Consider the following 26662-nt stretch of genomic DNA (forward strand, 5'->3'; position numbering starts at 1 on the left):
TTAAGTTTGGCTTGCTTTTTTATTACATTTTTTTTGGAGACCAGAGCACTGCACAGCTCTGGTTTATGGGGGTGTGGGGGAATACACTTGGGATTTTGGATCCTCAGTCTAGAATGTCTGTTTACATAAGTATTGTACTGTCTTCCACACTCAGTACATGTTACCATGTACAATGACCCAAGTTCAAGCCCTAGGTCCACAGCTGCTAGAGAGGAAGCTTCACAATTGTTGAAACAGGTCTGCATGTGGTTCTCTCTCTTTTTTTTAAATTTTATTTATAAATTGGAAATACTGATAAAACCATAGGATAAGAGGGGTACAGTTCCACACATTTCCCACCACCAGAACTCCATATTCCATCACTTCCCCTGATAGCTTTCTTATTCTTTATCCCTCTGGAAGTATAGACCCAGGGTCATTATGGAGTGCAGAAGGTGGAAGGTCTGGCTTCTGTAATTGCTTCTCCACTGAGCTTGGGCGTTGACAGGTCAATCCATACTCCCAGCCTGCCCCTCTCTTTCCCTAGTGGGGCGGGGCTCTGAGGAGGTGGGGCTCCAGGACACATTGGTGGGATCGTCTGCCTAAGTAGTCAGGTTGGCATCATGCTAGCATCTGGAACCTGGTGGCTGAAAAAGAGTTAAGATATAAAGTAGAACAAATTGTTGACTGATCATAAACCTAAAGGCAAGGATATTACAGATGAAGATTGGGGGGTCTCCATTTTGGAAAAAGCTAGTAGGTCTGTTTTAGGCATATTGATATAAAAGTGATGGCACTTACTCAATTCAGAAATATTTATTGGGTGCCCAGTTTGTGTCAGGCATGGTGCCAGATAATAGATAATGACTTACTCACTGAAGCCTCAGTGGTCCCCTATTGCCATTATAAATGAATAGGCTCTCAGAGAGTCACCATTGTCCATTCTTCCCAGAGAACATTCCAGGGGTCTTCAGTCATTGTATTTAACAGTCTCCCTCATTTTGTGATGCCATCTGCCTGTTCTTTCATCCCCTTGGTGAAGTATTTCCTCAAGAAGATTGGCGTGAGTTCTGGGCTAATCAGTTTGCCAGAAGACTCTTTATATACAGTCTTGCAGCATCTTAATGACGTTTCTATTACAGTTTTGAATGTATGCTCTTAAAATGCAAACGAATCTGCTTGCATTTTCAACTTTAATCTGGCTCTGCCTAGTGGAAGAATGTCAATAATTAAACTGGTGCGGAGCTGTGAGGCTGGATGAAGACAATAGATCATGATCCTGAAGACAGTGGCACATTTCTGGTTCCCGGAATCCATTTTAAAACCCAGTGTTATTGCTTGCCTCCCATGCAGTCGACAGATCCATGCATCATTTTAAGGAAGAGCTGGACATTTTATTTCTCAGTGTTTGAAGGGTACTATGCCCATAGATTTTTTCCCCCTAAACCTATTGATGTCAAGTTTGAATTTGGAAATTATGGCCTTTACAAACAGTGCTCAAGGCTTAAGGTAATGGTAATGAACAGAATTAGAGGACCTTTTTTTGGGGGGGCTATTGGGGGGGTACACATCTTGTCTGCTTTGATTTCTTCCCTGGCAGAGGATGTCAGCTTTCAGTTTGACATCAGTCAGGTCACTTATTTTTTTGATGGATAGAGACAGATAAATTGAGATGGAAGATGGGGGAAGTAGAGATCAAAAGAGACACCGGTGTCACTGCTTCACTTATTGTTATGGTTCCTCTCTACAGGTGGGGGTCCTGGCTTGAACCTTGATCTTTGTGCACCATAGCATGTTCGCTCTAGCAGATGTGCCATAGTTGGCGTGGAGGTGAACACTTAACTTGTTTGGACTTCACTTCTATTGTCCTTGCGGCTTCAGAGCTCCAGGCTGAGTTTTCTAGGTAGAGAGACCCAGTGGCAGGGAAGGTGGTAGGGTAGAGGGAAGACTCTAAGGCAGCTTGGAATCGAAGCCACTATTATTTTTGGATTCTCACTTTTAAACCCTACATTTTACCGGTCTTTCGTTGCATTGTGATAAATGCAACAAGCCTTGAGAATTGAAAATTACTAATGTGCATCATACAGCCCATTCATTACTGCCACACAGCCCAAAGTTTTTGCATGTGTTTATGCATACTGGCTGAACAGAAACTTTACTTAAAAAAATATATACATATATATACATATATATATATATATCGATTTTCTGTTAGAAAGTGATTTCTGTTGGCCTAGGATATAGCATATTTCCTGATTCTGCCATTTAATGAAACTATAAATATTTCAAATACCTGGTCATTCATTTTGCTTTGGAAAACCTAGGTTTCAAAGGGCGTCATGATTTTTCTATCATTAATACTAGCCTCACACTAAAGCCAGGTATTTCTGCCTCGGTGGCTGTCCTTTTTCCAGTTGGTCAGAAAAAGAAAATGTAGTTTTAAAATTGATAATCTCTACAAAATTCTATTATTGATTCTGATAATAACTACCATAAGTGAAATGAAGAAGAGAGAAAAAAATATCATAAAATAGGCCTGGCAACATAGTTCACCTCAATAGCATGCTGCTTTGCTGTGTGTGTGAGCCAGGTTTGAGCCCTACCCCCACTGCAGTGGGGGAAGTTTTGGTGCTGTGGTCTCTTTCACTGGCTCTTTGTTTCTGTTTGAAAAGTCAGCCTGCAGTGGTGACACTCTGGCGATGACCCCACAAAAAATAATGATAAAACTCAAAAATTTAACATTAGTACAGGCATCATCTGCATACATGTATATTTATCTATCTGTATCTATATATGTCTATATCTATACCTGTATCTATATCAGACTGCAGGGTTTAAATACATGATTATTAGGCTGGGGGGATAGCATAGTATTTATGCAAAATACTTTCATGCCTGAGGCATGGGTTCATTCAGCTTTACTGCCTCAGCCCAGCTACTCAAGTCACTTGTCACCCATGGGCACTCAAGGGCTGTTGGGAAAGTGATACTTCTGTCCTGAAAAAAGGCAGTCCCCTCCCCTCCCCTCTCCTCCCCTCCCCTCCCCTCCTCCTCCCTTTTGTTTTGCTACCAGGGTTACAGCTGGGACTCGGTGTCTACACTGTTGAATTCACCACTCCCAGCGGCCAGTTTTTTTCACTTTATTAGACAGAACAGAGAGAAATTGAGAGAAAAGGGGGAAATACAGTGGGAATAAGACCAAGAGACCATGCAGCACCTATCATGAAGCTTCCCTTCTGCAGGTGTGGAACAGAGCAGTGGCACAGTTTGTGTGTGTGGGGGGGGTGTTGAAGCCAGGTCTTGGGCATGGTAACATGTGCACCCTGAATCACCGCACCCTGATTCCCACCATTTACTTCCCTGATGGAGCACTTGAAAGAAGCCTCTGCAGGAGGTTGAAAATAACATATTTAAGCATATGAGAGTATTCTTTGAACATCTAGGGGAATTCAAATAAATCCTGAGATAAAATCAAATCTTTATCATCGATTCATTAAAATAATTTTGCAATGATTTGTAAGTTGCTAGGTTGAATAGGTGAAAATGAATTTTATTTCAACCTGATTGATTTTATTTACTAAATGACATGCATTTGAAAGTAAAAATATTTGATTTTATAGCTTACTGCTACATGAAAAGGCAGGTCTACTACTGCTATATCTTGTTAGATATTTTTGGTGAGTGTCCAGCTTTGAAATATAAATGTGAGGTCTTAATGACTTTTAACTATTACCAACAATTTCAATGACATTCACTTAATGTGGGAATCAGTCAAATGCCCAGACTCTTTATCTACTAATATCTAGTCAAGGCCTATGTTAAGGAAAATAAATATTTATGCAATTAGAACATGTCTTCTCAAATCCTTTTCCACAAATGGATGAATGTTTTTTATGCTGATTGGGTTGTAACCACCACCATCTCACTTGTGTCTTTCCACTTTCGAACTTAACTGTAAAGTTGATTTCAAGCTTCAGCTGTGGGAAATTTATGACTTTTGAAGGTTTGGGTTAGATTCTTAGGGAGTGAATGTTTGTACTTCCCCTTTACTGGAGGTGGAGTCAAAATGGAAATGCAATGGCCTCATGGCTAATAATGCTCACTACCTCCCTGGAATTGATATAAACCCATAGCAAGCGCACTGGAGTTTGATTGGTGGGGCGGGGGTCAGGTTAAATTATCTAGAGGAGCGATTAACAGACTTGCCTTTTGCATGCGAACTATCTAGCAATGATTTGCCACACGGATCCCTAGGCCCCACCTGCTGAGATTCTGAGAGAAGTGTGGGGCTAGGCCATTCGGTATTTGTTTCCTGTTGGAATTGAGGAGAAACAGTGAAACTGTTGTTTGAAGGACCCATGTTAGAGACTCACGGGTATAGAGAAGAAAGGCAGGCATGTCTTTGATTGGAAAACACTGATGATGTCACTATGTTGTTATTAAAATCGTGCACCGCCTTGCCGACATACTGCGTGTCTCAGTCCACATCTTGGTCTTTAGCCATACTGGTCCCATCTCATGCAGTCTCCATTTGCCAGCCTTGCTTTTTCACCTAGGCACGGTACAGCACTTGATGAACCTCCTGTATGTTTGTCCTCACTGGTTAGTCTCTGAGTCTAAGTTTATATTAAGAAATCAAGCATAAAGGATCACTTAATTTTCAGACAGAGCTCATGAAATCTACCAAGCTGTGCTGTGCTGGTCTTTCTGATCCTTTGTGATGCCTCAGGGTCTTGCTTCAGGTGGTTACTTCTATTTAGATAGCGTTCATATTTCTCTGCTTCTATATACAGGAAGCTTTTGCCTTTCTCACTCTTCAGAAGTACTTCAAAAGACTATGACTTGGGCCATCAGATAGCTCACCTGGGAAGCTGCATGGTCAGCCATGTGAATGACCTGGCTTCAGGTCTCCTCTGTGCCATAATTGGGGGAGCTTCCACTCTCTCTGAAAAAGTCAGCCTGCCTCACTGCACAGTATGATTGAAATGATCATTAATTCTTGGTCTGGTGAAGTGTGTATTTTCTGAGGCCCCTGTCTGTAGAAGGTATATGACGGCGTGACAGAAGGAGGCTGTGTGAGTCTTGTCTCACCACTCTGTCCATATCTATGCAGACACCCATTTATTCCTCTTTGAAAATGGTAAGAATCCATTTTCAATTTTTAGCTCTCAGGTACGTTTTCCTGAACCCCAAGTCAACTTGGAGCCTCTTTTTATGTACTTTTAGAAATGCAGTAACATCAACTTTAATAATTTCATTGGCATTATTGCTGTCATTCCTGTAAACATTTCTCTCCAAGTCTGTAAGCTACTGTTATTTGAGTAGGAGTCTAGTATTTGCTTTTGCCCATTTCAAACATATAGGAATGTCCCTAACAGCTGTGAAAGCTAGTCAGTACTTTGAATGAAGGATCCAGAAGTGGGAACAAACAACAAAAGTAAATATATAAATAACTTCACAGGGAATCACATGTGTTTTCACAGTGGTGCCATTTGAAATCCCTTGTTTAACCTTATCAAATATGTGTTAATACTTGAAGCATTTCTTCAGGTATGTAATCATGTGTGTTTTTCTCCAGTGTTTGCAGTGTTAGATTTTTAGTTCAATGTAATGAGAAACCATGCAGCCAAAATCAAGGAGTGACATCACCTTCAGTGTGGTCTGTAACCATTCAGTCTTCTGGACTGTTGCTGCTTACAAACACGAAACCCATGTCCCAAGGGAGCAAATACAAATGCTTCCTGTCCTATTACAACCTATTCTTTTTGTGGTAGAATCATTATTTTTGCCATCTTTTTCTGTTTGTAGAAATCCCAAGAGCAGTCAGAATTCACAACAAGAGGGACTAAGACTTTGTGTCTATCTTCTCTCACTACATATATGAACATGACTGACAATGAGCAATTGCCAGATGATAGCACTGGAATAGTCACTGGAAATGGATTGTGCTTTGCGAGCATGTTCATACCCACAGCTATTTGAATCATCTTACATATTGGAATATGTGGAGTGCATGTTGGAGAATGAAGAACTTCAGTAGTGATTGGTCATGTGTTCTGTTTCCTTTCAAATCCATAACAGATGCCCACCAAATGGGGAAAATACCATGAATGATTGCTAATGGTTTACGTAGTTAAAGTTTGAATGAATGCAAGTTGAGTTGCCTTGATTGAGGTAATAAAAGATATCTTTCATATTTTCAGTTTGCATAAGGTTCTAATGGATCTCCAGAATCAGCAATTGAAAGAGTTAAATGACTGGCTAACAATAACAGAAGAGAGAACAAAGAAAATGGAGAAAGAACCCCTTGGACCTGATCTTGAGGACCTCAAACGCCAAATACAACAACACAAGGTATTCCTGTTCCACAGGCAGAGAGACTCTCTCTCTGTGTATATCACCTACAGATCCACACCCACATGCCCGCCAATGTCCCCTGACAGGCAAGAATTGAAACTCCAGATTTTAAAGTGTTTGAAATTGATTTTTTACCTCATATGTTTTGAAATGTTTATTATTTCAAATACAACATAGCTAGGCTTTCCCTGTTTGAAGAAATGCCAAGCATATCCCTGGAAGATAACAATGTCAGGTATGTGATTGATTACAGTTTTTGGTTTGCTAGCAGAGAGTCTCTGTAGGAATTGTCTGCAATGCAAATGCAAGCAAGTCAGAAGGAATTTTTTTTTTTTATCGTGCTTTCACCTCCAACTCATAATGTCTTGCAGCAGGTCAATCTTGATGAAAAATGAATATCCACTTCATTGCTTTTCCTGGAAAATACACTACCTATTCATGTTAATATGTCCATCTTATCTTTCTGTCATTTATCCATATGTTCACAGTTATCCTTCCTGGTTGCAGGAAAGTTCTTATTGTTTCTGGGAGTTTAGTCCAGTAACCATTATGTATCCTGCCATAAGAACAAGATCTTTTCCAGTTCATTAGGACCGTAAAACAGATAAGCTTTTTGACTGGCCCTGGACCAGAATTATCAGATCACATGAATACAAATTAATGAAATTAAATTAATTAAATCCAGTTATTGCTAGGACTTACTGCCTGCACAGTGAATCCACTGCTGCTGTTCATTACCCCCCTTTATTTGATAGGATTGAGAGACATTGAGAAAGGAGATACAGAGAGACACCAGTAGTGCTTATTTCCCCTATCTTCAAGTGAAGCTTCCCACCCTGCAGGTGGGAAGCCAGTACTCAAACCCAGGTCCTCATGTATTGTAATTTGTGCTTCCCCAGGTGCACCACTGTCTGCCCCCAAATTTAATATAAATTTGAGATTCAAAGCACATTGATTTATTGTGTGTGTGTGTGTGTGCGCGCGTGCGCGCGTGTGTGCTATCAGAAAGGAGTGGGACTTGTTGCATGGATTTACAATATTAAAGATAATAAAAAAGGTTAGCCAGGCCCAGCATTATTTCTCAAAGTGGATTGTGCTTCCTGTGTCACCCATTAACACCTGGTACTCTTTCTACCCCCTTGCCACATTTCAGGGAGTTACATAGAGCTTCCGTGTATGCCAGTTTCTTCTCCTTGGATGAGGGCATTGTCGATCAGTTGGAGTATTAGTCACTTAAAAAAATTATTTATGGGAGTCGGGCTGTAGCGCAGTGGGTTAAGCGCAGGTGGCACAAAGCACAAGGACCGGCATAAGGATCCCGGTTCGAACCCCGGCTCCCCACCTGCAGGGGAGTCGCTTCACAGGCAGTGAAGCAGGTCTGCAGGTGTCTATCTTTCTCTCCTCCTCTCTGTCTTCCCCTCCTCTCTCCATTTCTCTCTGTCTTATCCAACAACGACAACAACAATAACTACAACAATAAAACAACAAGGGCAACAAAAGGGAATAAATAAATAAATAAAATAAATGTTAAAAAAATTATTTATAAAATGGAAATGTTGACAAGACCCTAGGATAAGAGGGGTACAGTTCCACACAATTCCCACCACCAGGATTCCATATCCCACCCCTTCCCATGATAGCTTTCCTATTCTTTATCCCTCTGGGAGCATGGATCCAGGGTCACTATGGGGTGCAGAAGGTGGAAGGTCTGGCTTCTGTAATTGCTTCCCCGCTGAACATGGGCCTTGACAGGTTGATCCATACTCCCAGCCTGCTTCTGTCTTTCTCTAGTGGGGTGGGGCTTTGGGGAGTCAGGGCTCCAGGACACATTGGTGGGGTTCTCTGCCCAGGGAAGTCAGGTTGGCATCATGCTAGCATCTGGAACTTGGTGGCTGAAAAAAGTTAAGTCATAAAGCAGAACAAATTGTTGACTAATTATAAACCTGAAGGCAATAATATCACAGATGGAGATATGGGGGTCTCCATTTTGGAAAAAGCTAATAGGTCTATCAAGTATATTCCAAGGGGCCCTTGACTTTACTAGTTTTTGACTGAGCCTGACATCTAATATGCAGGTTTGAACATGGTTAGGAAATGGAATTAGTGTGTTAGAGAGACTTTTAACCATAAGGGAGTAGAAAATGGTGAACAAATATTCTATATTCTTTGTGCTTTGATTGTATTGGAAGGTGCTCCTCTCTATTTTGAGTGAGTTTTGAGACACAGAAGTCTATGCAGTGACCTTCTTATCTCTGCCCCACACTGTTTCTTGAAATCCCTTCTCAGGGACAGGTGGTGGCACACCCAGTTGACTTCACACATTACCATGTGCAAGGACCTGGGTTCGAGCCTCAGTCTCCACCCTATATTTTTCTTTAGGTATCATGAGTTCAATCAAAATCCTTATTTAAATAGTTACTGATTCGTCTTGTTCCTTTTCTTCCTAAGAATTGTGAGGGGGAAATATGACATTGGCTTATTCTGACAAAACAAAACAAAACAAAACAAAACAAAACAAAACAAAAACCATCTATTACCGTGTGCTAGTTAAAGGAGAAATCCATAGTAATTTCTCAACTTGCTCATCTCCATTCATGCTTCATCTTCATTGCTGTTGTTGTGTTTTAATATTTTATTTACTGATTTATTGGATAGAGACTGAAATCAAAAGGGAAGGGTGCTAGAGATTGAGAGAGAAACCTGTAGCACTGCTTCACCATTTGTGAATCTTCTCCCTGCAAATGGTGGCTGGGGGCTTGAATCAAGGTCCTCGATCATTACATCTTGAACTAGTATGCTGTGCTGACTGCACTACCTCCTAGCCCTTCTCCACGGTTTTTGAATGGGTGCCACAGATGGCGGAATCATAGGCAATGTGCTCCTTTTGTTGCTGGATATCAATGGCTGAAATTCTGCTCAAGTCAAAGGGTTCTTTTTCACTCTCAGTTGGAGGGCAAACTGTAAACCACTTACATTACACGCCCCCTTCTCTGTGTCCTCCCAGGCAGGATCTTTTTCTATCTTCATTCAATAGCTTTTTATTAGAAGGTAGTGTGTGGACATTCAATTACTGTGAAATGTCATGGAGATAAGTCATTTGCACTGAATCTGCCAATTAGGCAAGTTAAAGTGATCAATCCCACATTGGCGCTCACTATTAAATCTGGCTAAACTGTTAGCTCTAGGTAATTCAAAGGAGCTCAGGTTGCTGTTTCATCATAGCTGTTGCTTGGGGGAGAGAATTTAGAAGTTGCTACAGATCTGAGCCACCCAAAATGATTCTCTGGGCAGTGAACAAATTAAACCTCTGATTGCCCTTGGGAGGGAACATCAGAAATATCTCTGGTTGGTTATTTCTGCCTTTGGATTCAGACTGTATTAGTGCTGTGATAAGGAATGAAAGAATTTCCTTTGAAGGAAGCAGTGACAGCATTTCTGGGGGATAAAAGTTGGTCATGGGTTGCGGCACTTATCAGTGGGAGAGAAGTTGGCTATCTTGGAGAGTACTTTGATCAAAAGGAAAATATTTGTCTGGTCAACCTTTGTCTCATAGCACTGTCAGAATAAGGCATTTAAAGCCTGGTTTTCAGGTTTGGTTACTGGTTCTTTTGAGAGATTTAGACTCTTGCTTTTTCTGCATTGGCTTACTTAGGACATCAGAAAAGCCCTTACCATATAAGTCATTAGAATTAGCAGATAGAAATGTCACACAGGAACTAGATTCTGATCTTAGTGAATGCTGTGTTAAGTAGTGATTAATATAAATTAATTGACCAGAGAAGGTCAGTCAGCTGTCCTTTGCTTTAGCTTAGTTAATTTCAAAAGTCTGTGATTATGAAATAGCTTCTTCTTATGACCTTTAAAATGATATAGATGTCCATGTAATGTAATATACTCCTGCTAAAGGATTTGACATTTCTTGTCATTCCACTGCATTCTATTCTGTACTTTGGAACAAATGCATAGTTAAGTCCAATGTATGCTGTGAATATAGAAACCTACTGTATGTAGAATCTGCCTCAAAAAGCTGAAATTCTAGTGCCTCACATGCAGACTCAGAAAACTAGTGACCATTATGCAACGCACAAAAGGGCAAATGTTATGAGAATGTGATTTGTGATTTCTAAGGAAATAAGGAAGGCAATTTTAGGATGCATCATTTGCCCAGCTCTGTTGTTACTGCTATAATTAATACTCGAGGAGTACAGCCTGATCATGAACTTGACTTAATCAGTACGGTGGAATCATTCTTGATGAAGTGGGAGAGAGTGGCAGTTTATGGGTTTTTTTCCCAATATTTGGGGGACCATATTTTGTAAGTTAAGAGCACAGATACATTGCAGGTCAGAAGACTTGTTTGGATGGCATTGTAGGGAATGCATAGAACTCAATTGAAGGCATGGCATTATCAGGGAAAACATTAGCAGGTTTAAGAAATACTTTGAAAGTAAACAGAACCAGTGTGAATAGAGTTGGCGAGTTGGAGAATGGGCAACTTGGAGGTCAAAATTGGAGTTTTCAAAATCTACAATTGTAACACAGAAAGGCATTAATTGAGAGGAGGGTAGAAAGCCCTGAAAAGCCCAATAATGAGAATGAATCAAGCAAAGTGCTTTTAGTGACTGGTAAGCTCTCTTCCATTTTTAGCAAAAGTGGAAGTACATGCTATTAGAAATTCCATTTCATTTCGTATCTTAACACCCATAAGTACCTAAAAAATGTTTGATGGCTACAGTTATAAAGGTACTAAAAGCAATGACACAGGTCAACAGACCTTTGTGTTTCTTCGGTACCCAGCACTTAACAGATGCTTAGTACAAATTTTCAGGGTGGGCATTTATAGTAATTCTGTCTATACTGCCATCTACAGAAGCTTTGTCAGTGCTACTTCTTGGACAGAGATAAAATTTCACCACTTGGGAGTCAGTCCATAATGCAGCGGGTTAAGCACATGTGGCGCAAAGCACAAGGACCTGTGTAAGGATCCCGGTTAGAGTCCCAGACTCGCCACCTGCAGGGGAGTCACTTCACAAGTGGTGAGGCAGGTCTGCAGGTGTCTGTCTTTCTCAACCCCCTCTCTGTCTTCCCCATCTCTCTCCATTTCTCTCTGTCCTATCCATCAATGACAACATCAATAACAACAGCAATAATAAATACAACAATAAAACAACAAGGGCAACAAAAGGGAATAAATAAATAAATAAATATTAAACAAAATTTCATTACTTAAACAAAAAAGTATGTAGGGCCAAGCAAGCAACTCAGACCTCATGAAGAACTGTATCTATAAAGCAACACGGAGCTATCTCTGCTGTTTTCTCAGTATGTCTGATTAGTTCTATCCTGGTTAAGTATGTTAGTAACCATGGCAACTTTTTAATTAGAAAAGATTTTTTTAAATAAATAAGCGGCTTTATTTGTGACTATAGTGGGTTACAAGATTGTAGGATTACAGGGTTAGTTTTACACCACACCCACCACCAAAATTCTGTCTCCCCACCTCCCTACCTTCCAAAGATAAACACCACACTTCTCACAGATATTGGAAACAATTTGGTTTCTTCTGTTCCCCCTTCCCAAGTTCATGTGTATCAATTCTCTAGATTACATATTTGATTGAAACTATGGGTAGTTATTTTTTTAGGGATGATTTCTGTATTAACTTACTAAGCATAGTCAACTGAAGTTCCATCCATTCTGCCCCAAAGGACACAATAGCATTTTTTTTTACTGAAAAAATATATATGGAATATATATCCCATAACTTCTTTAGCCAATCAACTGTTGATAGACATTTACGCTGCTTCTACTCTTTGGCAATTGTGTACAATGCAGCTATGAACAATTTCACTTTGAATTAGTGTTTGAGTGTCTGTTGGATGAATGCTTGAGATTGCTAATCACTGGATCATAGGGGAGTCCTATTTTTATTTGTTTAAGAACTGTCCGTACAGGGGCTGGGCGGTAGCACAGTGGGTTAAGCATGCATGGCGGCAAGCGCAAGAACTGTCCATAGTCTTCCAAAGGGACTGTACCAACTTGCATTCCCATAAGCAGTATAGCAGAGTTCCTTTTTCTCCATAGCCTGTCTAACACCTGTCATTTCCTGATTTGTGGATGTAAGCCCCTCTCTCAGGTGTTTCACATATCTCTTACTTGTCCTTGGAGACACTGGAAATTGAAACCATGGGGGGGAGGTACATTCCCCCCTTGAGTATGAATGAATGGATATCTATAGTTGTATCTGTATCTGTATCTATATCATCTATATCTATATATCTAATTTTTGTTTGCATGTGTGTTTACTTCTTTAATGACACACCATTTATCTTTGGGACTTTCTGCTTGCATGGTAAATCCACAGCTCCTGGCAGTCATTTTTATTCCCTTTTGCTTCTTATTCCTTCCTTTTTTTTTTTTTTTTTTGATAGAACAGAGAAATTAAGAGGAGAGGGGTGTATAGAGGAGAGAGAGAGAGAGAGAGAGAGAGATTCCTGCAGTAGTGCTACACCACCTGTGAAGCTTCCTTCCTGATAACATGGGGTTTGAACTGTGGCCCTTACCTGCCTAATGCAATCCTTCCTTCCTCCTTCCTTCCTTCCTTCCTTCCTTCCTTCCTTCCTTCCTTCCTTCCTTCCTTCCTTCCTTTATTTCTTTATTACTGGGTAGAGACAGAACAATTGCGGTGGGGGAGATAAAGAGGAAGAGTGACAGACATCTGCAGCACTGCTTCACCACTCATGAAGCTTGCCCCCTGCAGGTGGGGACCAGGGGCTTGAACCTGGGTCTCTGTGCACTGTGATGTGTGTGTGAACCAGGCGTGCTGCTGCCTGTCCCCCCCCCCCATTTAGTATTAACATACAGAATCTTGACAGTTTGTTTTAATGCTCCATAGCAGATAATTAAAAAGCAGAAAGTCCTACTAATGTCCCAAACCTCGAATTAAGCATTTATTTTGTGTTTTGTCTTTGTCACTAAGATGGCCCTGTTTCAACATCGTTTTCCCAGATCTGTCTCACATAAAGAGCCACTGCCATTATTTTTATGTAATGGTCAGTAAGAATGTGTCGTAGGACCTAACCAATGTGGTTTTGTCATGTCAAAACTTATGAAATCCACTCTTGTCATCTTAATTTGTTTCTGTCCTTATCATCTTATAATTATTATTTTAGTGTTGGCCCTTTTGCACCTGTCCATATTTGGGAAACTTTTTCCCCTTTTATTTCCCACTTAAATTTCATATAGAGACGAAGGGAAACGATTGTAGAAAGAGGTGATGCCACAATACGACTCCATTATTGGTGAAGCCTCCTCTCATATAGTACATGCTGCGTAGTATGGGAGAGAAGAGTTTCAGCACAGATCCTCTCAACTAGTGAAGTGTGTCCTTGAGATTGTGATGCCTTCAGACCCCTGCAGTAGTGGTCTTTACAATACAATTGCTTGAATTTAACTTCTGAAGGGGAATGAAGCCTGAACCTTAAGTACAAACACATCCACACAGGACTTTCTGTCTTTGCACCTTATGTTTGGTATTTATACAAATCAAATGTGTCTGTCACTTGCAGCAGTATAATTGATTGTCTCTTGTATGAGATTACAGTCTCTCACATACCCGAGACAGATTGTCTGGGTTCAGAACAAGCCTGTCACTTGGAAGCTGAATGACTTTGCATCTCATGTTTCAGTTTCCCCAAGTATTAAATGATGATAGTGGTAATAGTGGTGATACATGCATTAAAAGGATGGTGAAAGGTTGTGGATGTGAGGGTGCAGTATCTGCCACCCCATTGATTGCCAGGGTTGAAGAGGATGACCTTCCTCAAATAGAGCTGGACTTGTATTGGGTTGTGGGAATACTGGTAGCTGTGCTCTTCTTTTAGAACCTCCAAGCAAACTCTCAAGTTCCATAATTGCTTGAAGAGCATGTAGAACAATGTGTTACCCAGAATTCTTTAAGTAATGTTCGTTGTTGTAGCTTTCATCTGACTTGACTCTGTCTTAAGTGATTTGCATTGGAACAATAAAAAAATTCTTTTTAATTTTATTTTTCTTGTATTTGATAGGACAGAGCGAAATTGAGGGGGGGAGGAGTAGAGGGGGAGAGAGAGAGTGAGACAACTGTAGCACTGCTTCCCCACTTGTGAAGCTTTTCCCCCAGCAGGTGGGGAACAGGGTCTTGAACTTGGGTCCTTGTGCCTGGTAACTTGTGTTCTCAACATAGTGCATCACTGCCCACCCCCAACATGATTTTATGCTAAGACCCTGGAATTCCTGAGCATTTCTACATCCTATGCACACATTATTTAACTGGCATGATCAGTTAGACTTTTTCCAGCATTCTTTCTGCAATAATATTCCTTTGACACAATACTTGGACATTTAATATGGAAACATACACACTGTGCTTGTGCAGCCTACAGAGTTGGCTCTGCCTGTGTCTCAGTTTTAATTTGTTTAAATCTGGTTGAGAAGACATCTAATTTTCAATCAACAAACAGCAGATTCTAAGAGTAATTTTGTGTACAGGACAATGCCATTAAATTAATTAAGATAATAATGGAATCTGTGTTTCTATTTTAACATATCAAGTGATTCCAACTAACAGATTACTAATTAGTTAATGCAAAGTACTGAGGACTCATTTAGAGACATTGACTGGAAATACCACGGCCTTGTTTGAATGTACACCAGTGCTTTGAATAAATGATGGCTCCCCAGGACTCCTCATGTTGGAAATCCCAACTTTATTTTTTATACTTAATTGCCCTTATAATGCTCGTTTAAAAGATGTTTTTGGGCCTCTGGGGAGGCTTAAGACAGAGATACAAAGGACTCTCTCTCCTTTAGTGAGTTAGTCTCACATAGCAATGTCTCTATACTTTTGAACCAAAACTAATTAATTTCAGTCTTCTTGAATAGGCAATGCAACATAAATAATGGAAATGAATTATTTAAATTTGTAAGATATATTAGAGGTTCATGTAAGGGGGAATTCTTCACAAGAACACTACTGCAGATGGGATAATATGGGTTTTAGAAAAATTAGTTTTTCAGAAAAATAGATTCATTGATCTTAACTAAAAGGCATGACAATAAGAATTAGGTTGGATATGGCATGGTTTCTCTTTTTAAAGAATATGAAAGTGCCAACTACAGTATGCTATCATTTTATGTTTGGTGTTTATCTTATGAACAGAATGATTTCTGGCGGTACAGCTGGTATTATTCTCTTGTTTAGTGGAGCTGCATTTTTCTGAAAATGATTTATACTGGCCATTTTTTAACTTGGTAGTATTTTATATTCTGTTAAAAGAGACTAAGGGCATATCCAGTAGAATGAGAAAGCTTATTAAATCAGATATTTTCATGATGTTTTATAATTGCAGCTCACTAGACTTCTTCATAATCAAAAGTAGTATCATTTGATTATGAGACTTTTGGTGTTAGCAGTAAACACGGTTTATCACATGATTACTTGTCACACAGCTAGAAGTAACAACCAGAGGTGCCTGCCCCACCCTCTGCCTGCCCCCAAACCAGGATTAGCCATGCAGCTTGGTGCCTGCACAGGATTCTGGCATTCCCTGGCCTTTTTTTTTTCCCTCTTGATTTTATGATAGAAACAGAGAGAAGTCTGAAAAGATGATAATGCCAGAAGGAGAAAAAACAGCCTTTTCTTATCAGCTACCAATTTCTCTAAGCATTGTGCTTGATGATGCTAATGTGCTTGATGATGCTAACTATCTCATTTAATGGAAGAGCCAGCCCTCACCTGGAGGTGTTTGAAGTGCTTACTTTGCAGATAAATGCAAAGGGCAAAGAGGCTGAGGATCATCCCTGAGTAGTTGAGACTTGGGTTTTATTCTTGAACTCAGCTTCCTCTACTACCACCCTTCTCCCCATTCTGACACTCCTAAATTTTAACTCCAGAGATAAAGCTGGATCAATGCAGAGAGTAGCAAAGATTTCAGAGAAGTGTGGTCCTGGTTCTTGGGTTGGGAGGATGTAGATGGAAGATATTCAGAGACAGTGTATGCAATTCTTCAAATTAAAAGCAAAGGGAATGAAAGAGCACATGGGTAGTGGTTGTATATGAGGTGCTCAGAATTGAAATGCTCCAGGAAAGGATTGCTCAACATTAATCCTGTTGCTCTTTCTTAATCAGGGTAAAAAAGGACTGGACAGGGTTTATAAGCAAAAACTTAGGCTTCTGATAGGAATGGCACTCAAGTTTGAGCTGGAGGATAATCAGTGGAATTGAATATCACATCTCCATACTATTAGTCATCAAGCCATGTGCCTTCCTCAGGGCTCCACAGAAAACTTCCAACCCAACCTGATCTCCTGACAATCTCACTTTCTTCCTTTTGAATAGTTTTTCCTGGCTCAAAGAGTTTCTATTCCTTGTAGTTTTCTTTCTAATTTCAATGGTCTGAGGGTGAATGGATACAGGAACTCATGGGTTGTTGAGGGAGAAAGAAAGGAAGGCAGCTTATTAATGATTAGGCTCTGTTCTCTCCCTTGCTGCTGTTGTTGGATAGGACAGAGAGAAATTGAGAGAGGAGGGGGAAGACGGGGGGTGGGAGCTTAACCCACTGTGCTACCAACCAGCTCCCAAGAAAATTTTTTTTAAATTTAATGTAAATAATTGGAAATTAGAGTGCTTTGAAATTCATTACACACCCCCAGATCTTAAAGAAGTTGGGGTAACTTCAGCCGTACTTGTCAAGGGCTTCTAAAACCACATTCAATTTCTGTACATTTGATGCCTATTGGAGTATGTTGGGCAGAATATGTTAGGTGACGGGGCCCAGTATTTGAAATATTGGTTCCTTGCTGTGTGGTTTACAGTCTTTGTTTTAAATACACTTAAACACGCGGTTTTAGAGCTAACAGGTTGCTAAATTGAATGAATTGAGTCAGTGCTGCTGTGCCTGAGAAGGTGCTAACCAGATCAGTCTCTCAGTGTGTGTTTTGCTTTTTTCTGCATCATAATGAATCTACTGCTTTTTTTTTTTTTTTTTTTTGGATAGGACCGAGAGAAATTGAGAGAGGAGGTGGAGATAGGGAGAGAGAATGTCATCTGTAGACATAGTTCACCACTTGTGAAGCAACCCCGCTGCAGGTGGGGAGCCTGGGGGTCGAACCAGGATCCTTACGCTGGTCCTTGCGCTTTGTGCTATGTGTGCCACCACACGGCCCCTTTTCTCCAGTTTTTCTAACTCCCTAAAGAAATAGCTACTTTTGTGGCTAGATAGGTGGCGCTGACTCTTAGAAGCATGAGGCCCAGGGTTCAATCCTGCCACTGCCCTGTCCTGAATTGAGTGGTACTTCTCTTCCCCACCCTTTCTCTCTACTTTGCATTAAAAGCAATAAACCTTAGGGGCTGGGTGGTGGCACATAGGTCACAATGCACAAAGTCTCAGGTTCAAGCCTCAGGTCCCCACCTGCAGAGGGAAAGCTTTGTGAGCATTGAAGCAGGGCTTCTGGTGTCTCTCTTCCTCTCTGTCTCCCCCAATCCTCTTGACTTATGACTGTTTCTCATAAATAAAAGATAAATAATAAAACTTAAACAAAAATCTTGGGGGTTGGACAGTAGCACAGTGGGTTAAGCACACATGGTGTGAAGTGCAAGGACCGGCGTAAGGATCCGGGTTTGAGCCCCCCGACTTCCCATCTGCGGGGGGGAGGGATGTCACTTCACAAGTTGTGATGCAGGTCTGCAGGTGTCTGTTGTTGTTGCCAGGTGTCGGGCTGCACCGCGGAGAAGAGAGAGAGAGGATGTCTGGAGCAAGTGGGATACACGAATCTTTATTATAGGATGGGGGGTGTGGCTCAGGCCACATGGAGTCAGCCGACAATGGCCGTCCCCACTACCTCACCACGTAGAGAGAGAGAGTGAGCGCGACCCGAAGGAGCCCAGAGAGAGAGCAAGAGGGAGCCGAGAGCCCAGAGAGAGAGAGAGAGAGAGAGGGAGCCGAAAGCTCAGAGAGAGCGGGGGGGGGGGTAAAGGGGGCTTTTATTGGGCGACAACCAGGGGTGATGTGTGGGGGCAGGATTGGTTGAAGGGGGCACTGCTAGGATAACGCGGGTCATGGTAAAACCTGGGGGCGGAGACTGCATCAGAATAATTCCTCAGCATCAGGTGTCTATCTTTCTTTCTCTCCCCTCTCTGCCTTGCCCCCTCCTCTCTTGATTTCTCTCTGACCTATTCATCAATGATAGCAATAACAACAACAATATACAAGGGCAACAAAAGGGAAAAATAACCTCCAGGAACAGTGGATTCATAGTGCAGGCACTGAGCTCCAGCAATAACCCTGGAGGCAGAAAAAATAAATAAAATAAGTCTTGGAAAAGAAATAGGTATATTCTTCCCCTAGTTTTGCTGAATTGGAAAGTTGAACTTGATAGGTCAAAGATTTTCTCAAGGTCACATAGCTAGTTAGTTGTATATCTAAGAATTTAGTCTAGGAAATCTGGTGTTAGACTCCATGTCTTTGATTTCACTTTAGTGAGTCCTTCTGTGCTGTGCTAGCTTCGCTGGAGAGAGAGAGAGAGACGAAGAACTCATGGCAGCGCGGTAATACAATTCTTTATTGATGCAGATGTCCCAGAGTCGGGTGTGAGCACAGCAGGTTTAGACCACATGGAGCTAGCAAAATGGCCTCCTTCCGATATGCATGCCAACCCTTCTCCAGGTCTTCTCCAGGTCGGGACTTGGAAAAGAAAGAGAGCAGGAGCGAAACTGGAACAGCAGCGGGCTTATAGGGTAAAAACGGAAGTAGCAAGTCAGGAACAGGATTGGCTAGGAAAGGGGGTGGAGAGAGGCAAAAGGCATGCTGGGAAGGTGGAAGTGTCCTTAGAGACTGTTGCCATGGTTTTAACTGAATTAGCAATACCCTGAGGGGATAACATGGTGGGGATCTTTCAGGCAAAACAGTGATTATGTAAATGAACCATAGTGTCAGCAGTGGAGCATAGAAGGGGGGGCTGGCTTTAATATATATGAACACATAAATATATTCACCAATTTGTCATACAAATTATATCCTTTTAATTTTTTGTATTTAATTTTAAAATATGTTGAGCTAACTCAATTGCCGACTTTATGTTTTAGAGGAATTACTTCTATTTGTTGGACTTGTTTACTGTGATTAGGACGTATTAGGTCTCAGAAGATCTTTTAGTTGTTTTCATTGAAATGTTCTTAAAGGTTCTCATTTGCTGGTTCAGAATCAGTTGAAACGAACTTTAACTTTCAACAGGGAGGTTAAAAACAGTGAGTTTTGACATAAAGGCTAATATAACTCTGCAATCACATTTAAGTAAGTGGATAGCAAAATAAAAGCTCTTCTAGGAGAGTTCAGTTGAGAAAGCTTATTTAAAGTATTCAGCAAATTTATGAGAAAATTACGTTCCAGAAATGAATTCTCATGGGGAACTAGACAGTGCTGTGGCCAGCCAGGCTTAGCAGCGTGAATATTGGACTGGAAGGCAAATGGCAAGTCCGTTCCAGGTTATTTCACTGAGCTAAGCAGCTAGAGCCTGGCCCAGTGCAGAAGTGCTGGAAAAAAAAAATATAAATAGGATGCCCACAGCCCATCCTTTTCTAAAGCCTTCTGACTAGGCCATGCTAATTTAAAAATTAAAAATCAATTTACATCTATCTATGTTTTAGAAGCTGAGTGAATATAGTTATTTTTAAAATTTTTCTTTATTGGGGGGTTAATAGTTTGTAGTTGACAGCAAAATATAATAGTGTGTACGTGGAATATATATAGATGTGTATATAGACCACAACTTTCTCAGCCATTCATCTGTTGTTGGACACCTGGGTTGCTCCTAGTTTTCCACATAACAATTCAACCCTTACTAGGTTCTCCTCTGCCATCATGTTCCAGGACTTGAACCCCCCCCCCCCCACACACACACACCAATTCTTTTACTTTGGTGCAATACAACAAATCCAACCCAAGTTCTGCTTAGATTTTTCCCTTCTGATCTTGCTTTTTTAACTTCAAGTCTATGAGTGAGATCATCCCATATTCATCTTTCTGTTTCTGACTGATCTCATTAACATGTTATCTTCAAGCTCCATCCAAGATGGGGTGAAGAAGGTGAGTTCACCATTTTTAATAGCTGACTCTATTCCATTGTATATAGATCACAACTTGCTCAGCCACTCATCTGTTGGTGGACACCTGGGTTGCTTCCAGGTTTTGGCTATTACAAATTGTGTTGCTATGAACATAGGCCTACACACTATTTTGGATGGGTATTTTTGGTTCCTTAGGATATATCCCCAGGAGAGGAATTGCAGGGTCATAGGGAAGGTCTACTTGTAGCCTTCTGAGAGCTCTCCAGACTGCTCTTCACAGGGGTTGGACCATTTGACATTTCCAACAGCAGTGCAGGAGGACTTCATTGTCCCCACAACCTCTCCAACATTTGTTGCTGCTACCTTTCATGATGTATGACATTCCAGTGAATATATGTATTTGAGGATTTTTTTCCTCTTTCCCAGAGTCAGAGTTTCTAAGATACAATTTTCCTTGATGTTGGACTTAACAGCTATTAAGTTGTTAACGGTTAACAATTAATAGTTAATAATTCTGTTGGTAGCAGTTCTAGATTTCTTGAGGGCTGTTGAGGAGATTTTCTAATTTTTATTTTTCATTAGTAATTTAATATTGATTTACAAGATTGTAAGATAATAGGAATATGATACCATATCATTCCTGTCACCAGAGTTTTGTTTCTCTGGAGGATATTTTATTCTATCTGTTTTATTCTTAAGTGTCTTAGGGTTGGCTTGAATTTGCTTGACTAAGCTAAAACACTACAAATTACTTAAGTTTAATATTTCCTTTTGAATTAATGCTGCCACCATGGTTATTGCTGGGGCTCAGTGACTACATGGCAAATCTGTTGCTCTTGGTGACCATTGTATTCTCCCCTTTCTGTTTTAATTGGTTGAGAGGGAAGGAAGAGGTAGAGAGGGAGAAAATGAGACATCTGTAGCATTGTTCCACTGCTTGTGAAGCTTCCCCCTTACATGTGGGGACTAGAGCTTTGATCTTATTTGCTGGCCCATGGTAATATGTGCACTTACCTGGGTGTGCCACTACCCCAAGAATTTTTTAGGTATCTTTTGAACAATATTTATTTAAAGGGACAAGTGGGGAATGCTAGAAGACCTTGCAATCTATGAAAAATCCTTGATCTTTGTTGTTTCTAAATATATTTTGTTTCATGCATGTTTGTATGTATGTGTGTATGCAATTTGCAAACATTGGCTAATTTCTATTGGTTAGTCTTTGAAGATGAAGTACTGAACTATTAGTAAGAAAACACATCCCTAGCCATGTCATGCTCTTTAGTGCTGAGCATATAGTGGGAGCAATGGAAATACTATACAGATGGGAGCTTCTAGGAGACCCATCATTGGATCTGTTTTTACTTTTTTCTTCTGGTCTCCAGGGTTATGGCTGGGGCTTGGTGCCTGCACTATGAATCCATTACTCCTGGCAGCCATCATGTTTTTTTCCATCATTGTTGCTGCTGCTGCTGCTGCCATTGGATAGAACAGAGTTCTCTTTAACCTATTAAGAGGGAAGAGGAAGACAGAGAGCGTGAGAGAAAGATAGACACCTGCAGACCTGCTTCGCCACTTGTGAAGCAACCTCCTCCCCAGCAGATGGGGACCCGGGGGCTTGAACCTTGTGCTGGTCCTTGTGTTTTGCACTATGTGCATTTACCTGGTGTGCTATCGCCCAGCCACTTTGTTTTTATATTTTTAAATATTTATTTATTTATTTTACCTTTTGTTGCCCTTGTTGTTTTATTGTTGTACTTATTGTTGTTGTTGTTATTGCTGTCATCGTTGTTGGATAGGACAAAGAGAAGTGGAGAGAGATGTGAAAGATAGAGAGGGAGAGAGAAAGATAGACACCTGCAGACCTGCTTCACTGCCTGTGAAGCGACTCCCCTGCAGGTGGGGAGCCGGGGGCTGGAACCGGGATACTCATTCCTGTCCTTGCGCTTTGTGCCACATGCACTTAACCCGCTGAACTACCGCCCAACTTTCTGGTTTTTACTTTTTAAAATAAGATTTACTTATGCCACTGGGAAATATATTACATTATCATGCTCTAAGTCTAGGTTTGAGTTCCAGAACCTCATGGAAGTATATTTGGAGCTGGAGGTTTAACTAGGACTCTCACATACCTATTTTTAATGCTCTTTTATATAACTACTGTTTTTCATTTGTACTGAGAAGTAAGCTAATCTTTTACCTCTATAGCTCTGGGAGTAGCTTGAAGCAACAAAAATGGAGAGAAAAGAAACCCTGAACATGTATGGAGGCAGTTCCATCAGATGTCTCCTCATCCTGTGTTCATTTCACTGAGATTCCGTACGTCTTTGACTCGAGTGATGAAATCTAGGGGGGAAAGGAAGATCATAAGCTTTGTGGGTTAAGGAAAGTGGTTGATTTCAAGGTTGTCAGTACCAGCCTTGTGAACATAGATCTTGCTAGTCCTGTTCTAGGATGACAAAGGAGTCTTTGAATCCAGCGACTTCCAGAACTTGTTTTTATTTCTCTCTCTCTCTTTTTAAATTGATACTTATTAATTGATTTATAGAAGTTGAGGGGGAAAGGGAGATTGAGGAGACACCTACAGTACCGCTTAAGCCCTGCAGGTGGCGACCAGAGGCGTGGGACTTGATCCCAGGTCCTTGGGCACTGTGATGTGTGTACACTCTACTGGGTACTCCAGAAACCTGCCCACTCTTTTCTGGTTATTTATTTATTTTTTTTTTTGGTTGCTGTTTGTTTCTGCACTGGACAACGTGGATACATAGCTCAGTTCTTCTGTTTTGCGCTTGGCTTCAATTCACAATTATCAGCCTGCCACTTCGGGCTATCCTGGGGTAGCCTACCTTTGGGGTCAGCATTTCTAAAGACTGAACACAGTGCTTTCCTGATACTGCATATTGCCTTGTAATAGTTATTTTCTAAGCTTTCTTTTCCATGAGTGCCATGATTGGGGAAAACTGCAGAGCCTGCAAATTAGATCCGCGAAGTAATCCACCTGCTTAGACTTGCTGGTGACCCAGGCTCAAGTGAACGGCTCACTGTTTTGGAGGGAGCTTCCATGCTGTGGTGTCTTGCCCTCTCTTCCCTCTATTTTTATCTGAAAAAGTCAGCCCAGAGCAGTTGACAACCCTCCCCATGGGGACAAGTTAAGAGGTCTTAAGTAAACAAGTGGATGACCACTGCTGTTATTCCAAGTCAGTGTTTGAACACAACACTGATGTCTGACTGCAAAGAAAGCAGGACTATCAGTGATATTTTAAGGAAATAGAAGTAAAGAGATAAAGCTCTGCATTTGTGCTGTGGGAATAGCACAGTTTGGTCACATCGTTTATATCTAGATGGTAATCTGTAAGAAATAGAATTATTTACAAAGGTAAAACATCCAAGTTTGGCATATGAAATTATTTTTTAATGCTAAATTTCACTGTTGGCCTTTTCTCTTGTCAAAAGATTGTTATTTGACATTAGAGAACAAATATCACTGACATTTGTATCTATCTAATAACGACATAAAATCTAATTAGAACACGACATTTTAAAAAATCTGGTAAATGCAACAAATGAATTACTTTAGTATAAGTAATAGAAATATACCTAAAATGCCTAGTATATGTATAACTAATTTATACTCATATAACTGCATATTTTTACAACATTTTGACTTTATAGTTTCTGACAGAAGTACTTTTTGTTGTCTTTCTCTAGGGAATACTTGTGTATATCACATAACTTGACTTGTATTCATGGTTTAATTAGTAGATGAACTTCAAACCTCCATGGTATAAATCCAACTGTAAAAGACTTGAGTCTGTAAGAACTAAAGATTTAACCTGGAATGAATTTATGATCAGTTTTATAACACTTTAATACATTTTAATAAGTGGTTACCCTGGGAATCCTTTTCTCAGCAAGTGGAACAGAAGGAAATGCTTTATACCAGTGATCAATGCCTTTACTGAAGATAATTAGGTTGGCAGGAAAATGATCTTTGGATAACCTGCCTTATTCTAACATTGTTTGCCATTTCTTAGAATCAAAATTTTATCAAATCTTAGTGGAAATATGAGCATTACTACTTACTATACTCTGTGAGAAATTTCATTTTTCCCCCAAGATTTAAACAACTATTCCCTTTTGTTATTGTTATTGTTGTCGTCATTGTTGGATAGGACAGAGAGAAATGGAAAGAGGAGAGGAAGACAGAGGGGGGAGCGAAAGATAGACACCTGCAGACCTGCTGCACCACTTGTGAAGCAATTCCCCTGAAGGTGGAGAGCTGGGGGCTCGAACCCGGATCCTTACACTGTTCTTGTGCTTTGCTCCACCTGTGCTTAACCCACTGCGGTACAGCCTGACTCCCAAGAAATTTATTAATGAGCTACTCATTCTACTCATTCATACTTGGAATTTAGCTCTGTGAACATAGGAAATAAGATTGTAGTGTTGCAGTAATGACTTCTATTTTTCACTGTTTAAGTGTCCTCAGAAAAATCACTGTATAAACTTTTAAAATTTTTGCTTATGATTAGGTATAAGGAAATACAAATAGAAAAATAACATAGAACATGAAAATAAATTGTCAAATATATAGCGTAAATACAATTTATATTTATTTATAGCCAAGTATTATGCTTTCTTTAAGATTTCAAATCATATTTTTTATGTTCCATCATTTCCCTCTGCTTAAGACAGGTGCAGGCAACTCATATTTAGCTTTGATCGTATTTTGTGATTAAATTAATATAAATTCATTAAATCTTATATTTGAGCCATATTTTCAGGGATATAATTTATTCTTATTAAATGCAAATGCAGAACAAATCCAAAAAACCAAGTACCCCTCAATATCAGAACTGTGCGAGTTAACAAGGAATACTTAAAAATGTGGACAGCGGGAGTCGGGCTGTAGCGCAGCGGGTTAAGCGCAGGTGGCGCAAAGCACAAGGACCGGCATAAGGATCCCGGTTCGAACCCCGGCTCCCCACCTGCAGGGGAGTCGCTTCACAGGCGGTGAAGCAGGTCTGCAGGTGTCTATCTTTCTCTCCTCCTCTCTGTCTTCCCCTCCTCTCTCCATTTCTCTCTGTCCTATCCAACAACGACGACAACGACAATGATAACTACAACAATAAAACAACAAGGGCAACAAAAGGGAATAAATAAATAAAATAAAATATTTTTTAAAAAAAGAAAAAAAATGTGGACAGCATGGAGTTGTTGCCTCACAGTTAATATTTAAATGATACTCTCATACTAAGAGTGATAAAGAAAACATTGGCTAAATTAAAGAAGCCCTCTTATATATTGGCTACCAAAATATTGTCTTAATTTTTCAAAAAAAAAAACTTGACTGACATATTTGCAGTGTTCCCTCCCTTCTGTCCTGTCTTACATAATTTAGGCAACACAAAACCAAGGGCAGTGCTTAATGTTAACATTTCCATTTTCCCTCTCTTGACAGAGGAGATTTATTTATTTATTTATTTATTTAAGAAAGGAGACATTAACAAAACCATAGGATAGGAGGGGTACAACTCCACACAATTCCCACCACCCGATCATCATATCCCACCCCCTCCCCTGATAGTTTTCCCATTCTCTATCCCTCTGGGAGTATGGACCCAGGGTCATTGTGGGTTGCAAAAGGTGGAAGGTCTGGCTTCTATAATTGCTTCCCCGCTGAACATGGACATTGACTAGTCCATCCAAACTCCCACCCTGCCTCTCTCTTTCCCTAGTAGGGTGGGGCTCTGGAGAAGCGGAGCTCTAGGACACATTGGTGGGGTCCTCAGTCCAGGGAAGTCTGATCGGCATCATGATGGCATCCAGGACCTCATGGCTGAAAAGAGAGTTAACATACAAAGCCAAACAAATTGTTGAACAATGATGGACCTAAAGGCTGAATAGTGCAGATGAAGTGTTGGGGGGCTACTCTCTGCAGACTCTTCTGCTTTCGGTATATATTTTTCCCTGGTTTATGGACATGTGTGAACATATGCTCTATCTCAGGGGACCTGGTCTATATCTAGGTTTGGGGAATTTATTGGGGAGTGGACCACCTGGAATGGAATTAGAGAATACTATGAAAGGAAAGGTCTCACCCGAGTGATGAAGCTGAAGGGTTGTTATTCCACTCCTGAAGTCTCTGGACACAGTCTGAAGTGAAGCATGTTGGGGTGGCACTCTTCGTGTTGATTAGGTTTTATTGACCAATGTAAGGCTTGA

General features: G+C 40.5%; 1 protein-coding gene across 7 annotated transcripts in view; it reads left to right on the forward strand.

Annotated features, from left to right (window-relative positions):
* Nucleotides 1–26662, forward strand: part of DMD (dystrophin) — a 2449111-nt gene that overhangs the window by 793214 nt on the left and 1629235 nt on the right. For all 7 annotated transcript variants that reach the window (XM_060182733.1, XM_060182732.1, XM_060182735.1 and 4 more), the window contains one exon: nt 6183–6333. In XM_060182733.1, coding sequence (XP_060038716.1) covers nt 6183–6333 — 151 coding nt within the window. The remainder of the gene's footprint in view (nt 1–6182; nt 6334–26662) is intronic.

Source organism: Erinaceus europaeus, chromosome X (genome assembly GCF_950295315.1).
Source record: "Erinaceus europaeus chromosome X, mEriEur2.1, whole genome shotgun sequence".
NCBI lineage: Eukaryota > Metazoa > Chordata > Mammalia > Eulipotyphla > Erinaceidae > Erinaceus > Erinaceus europaeus.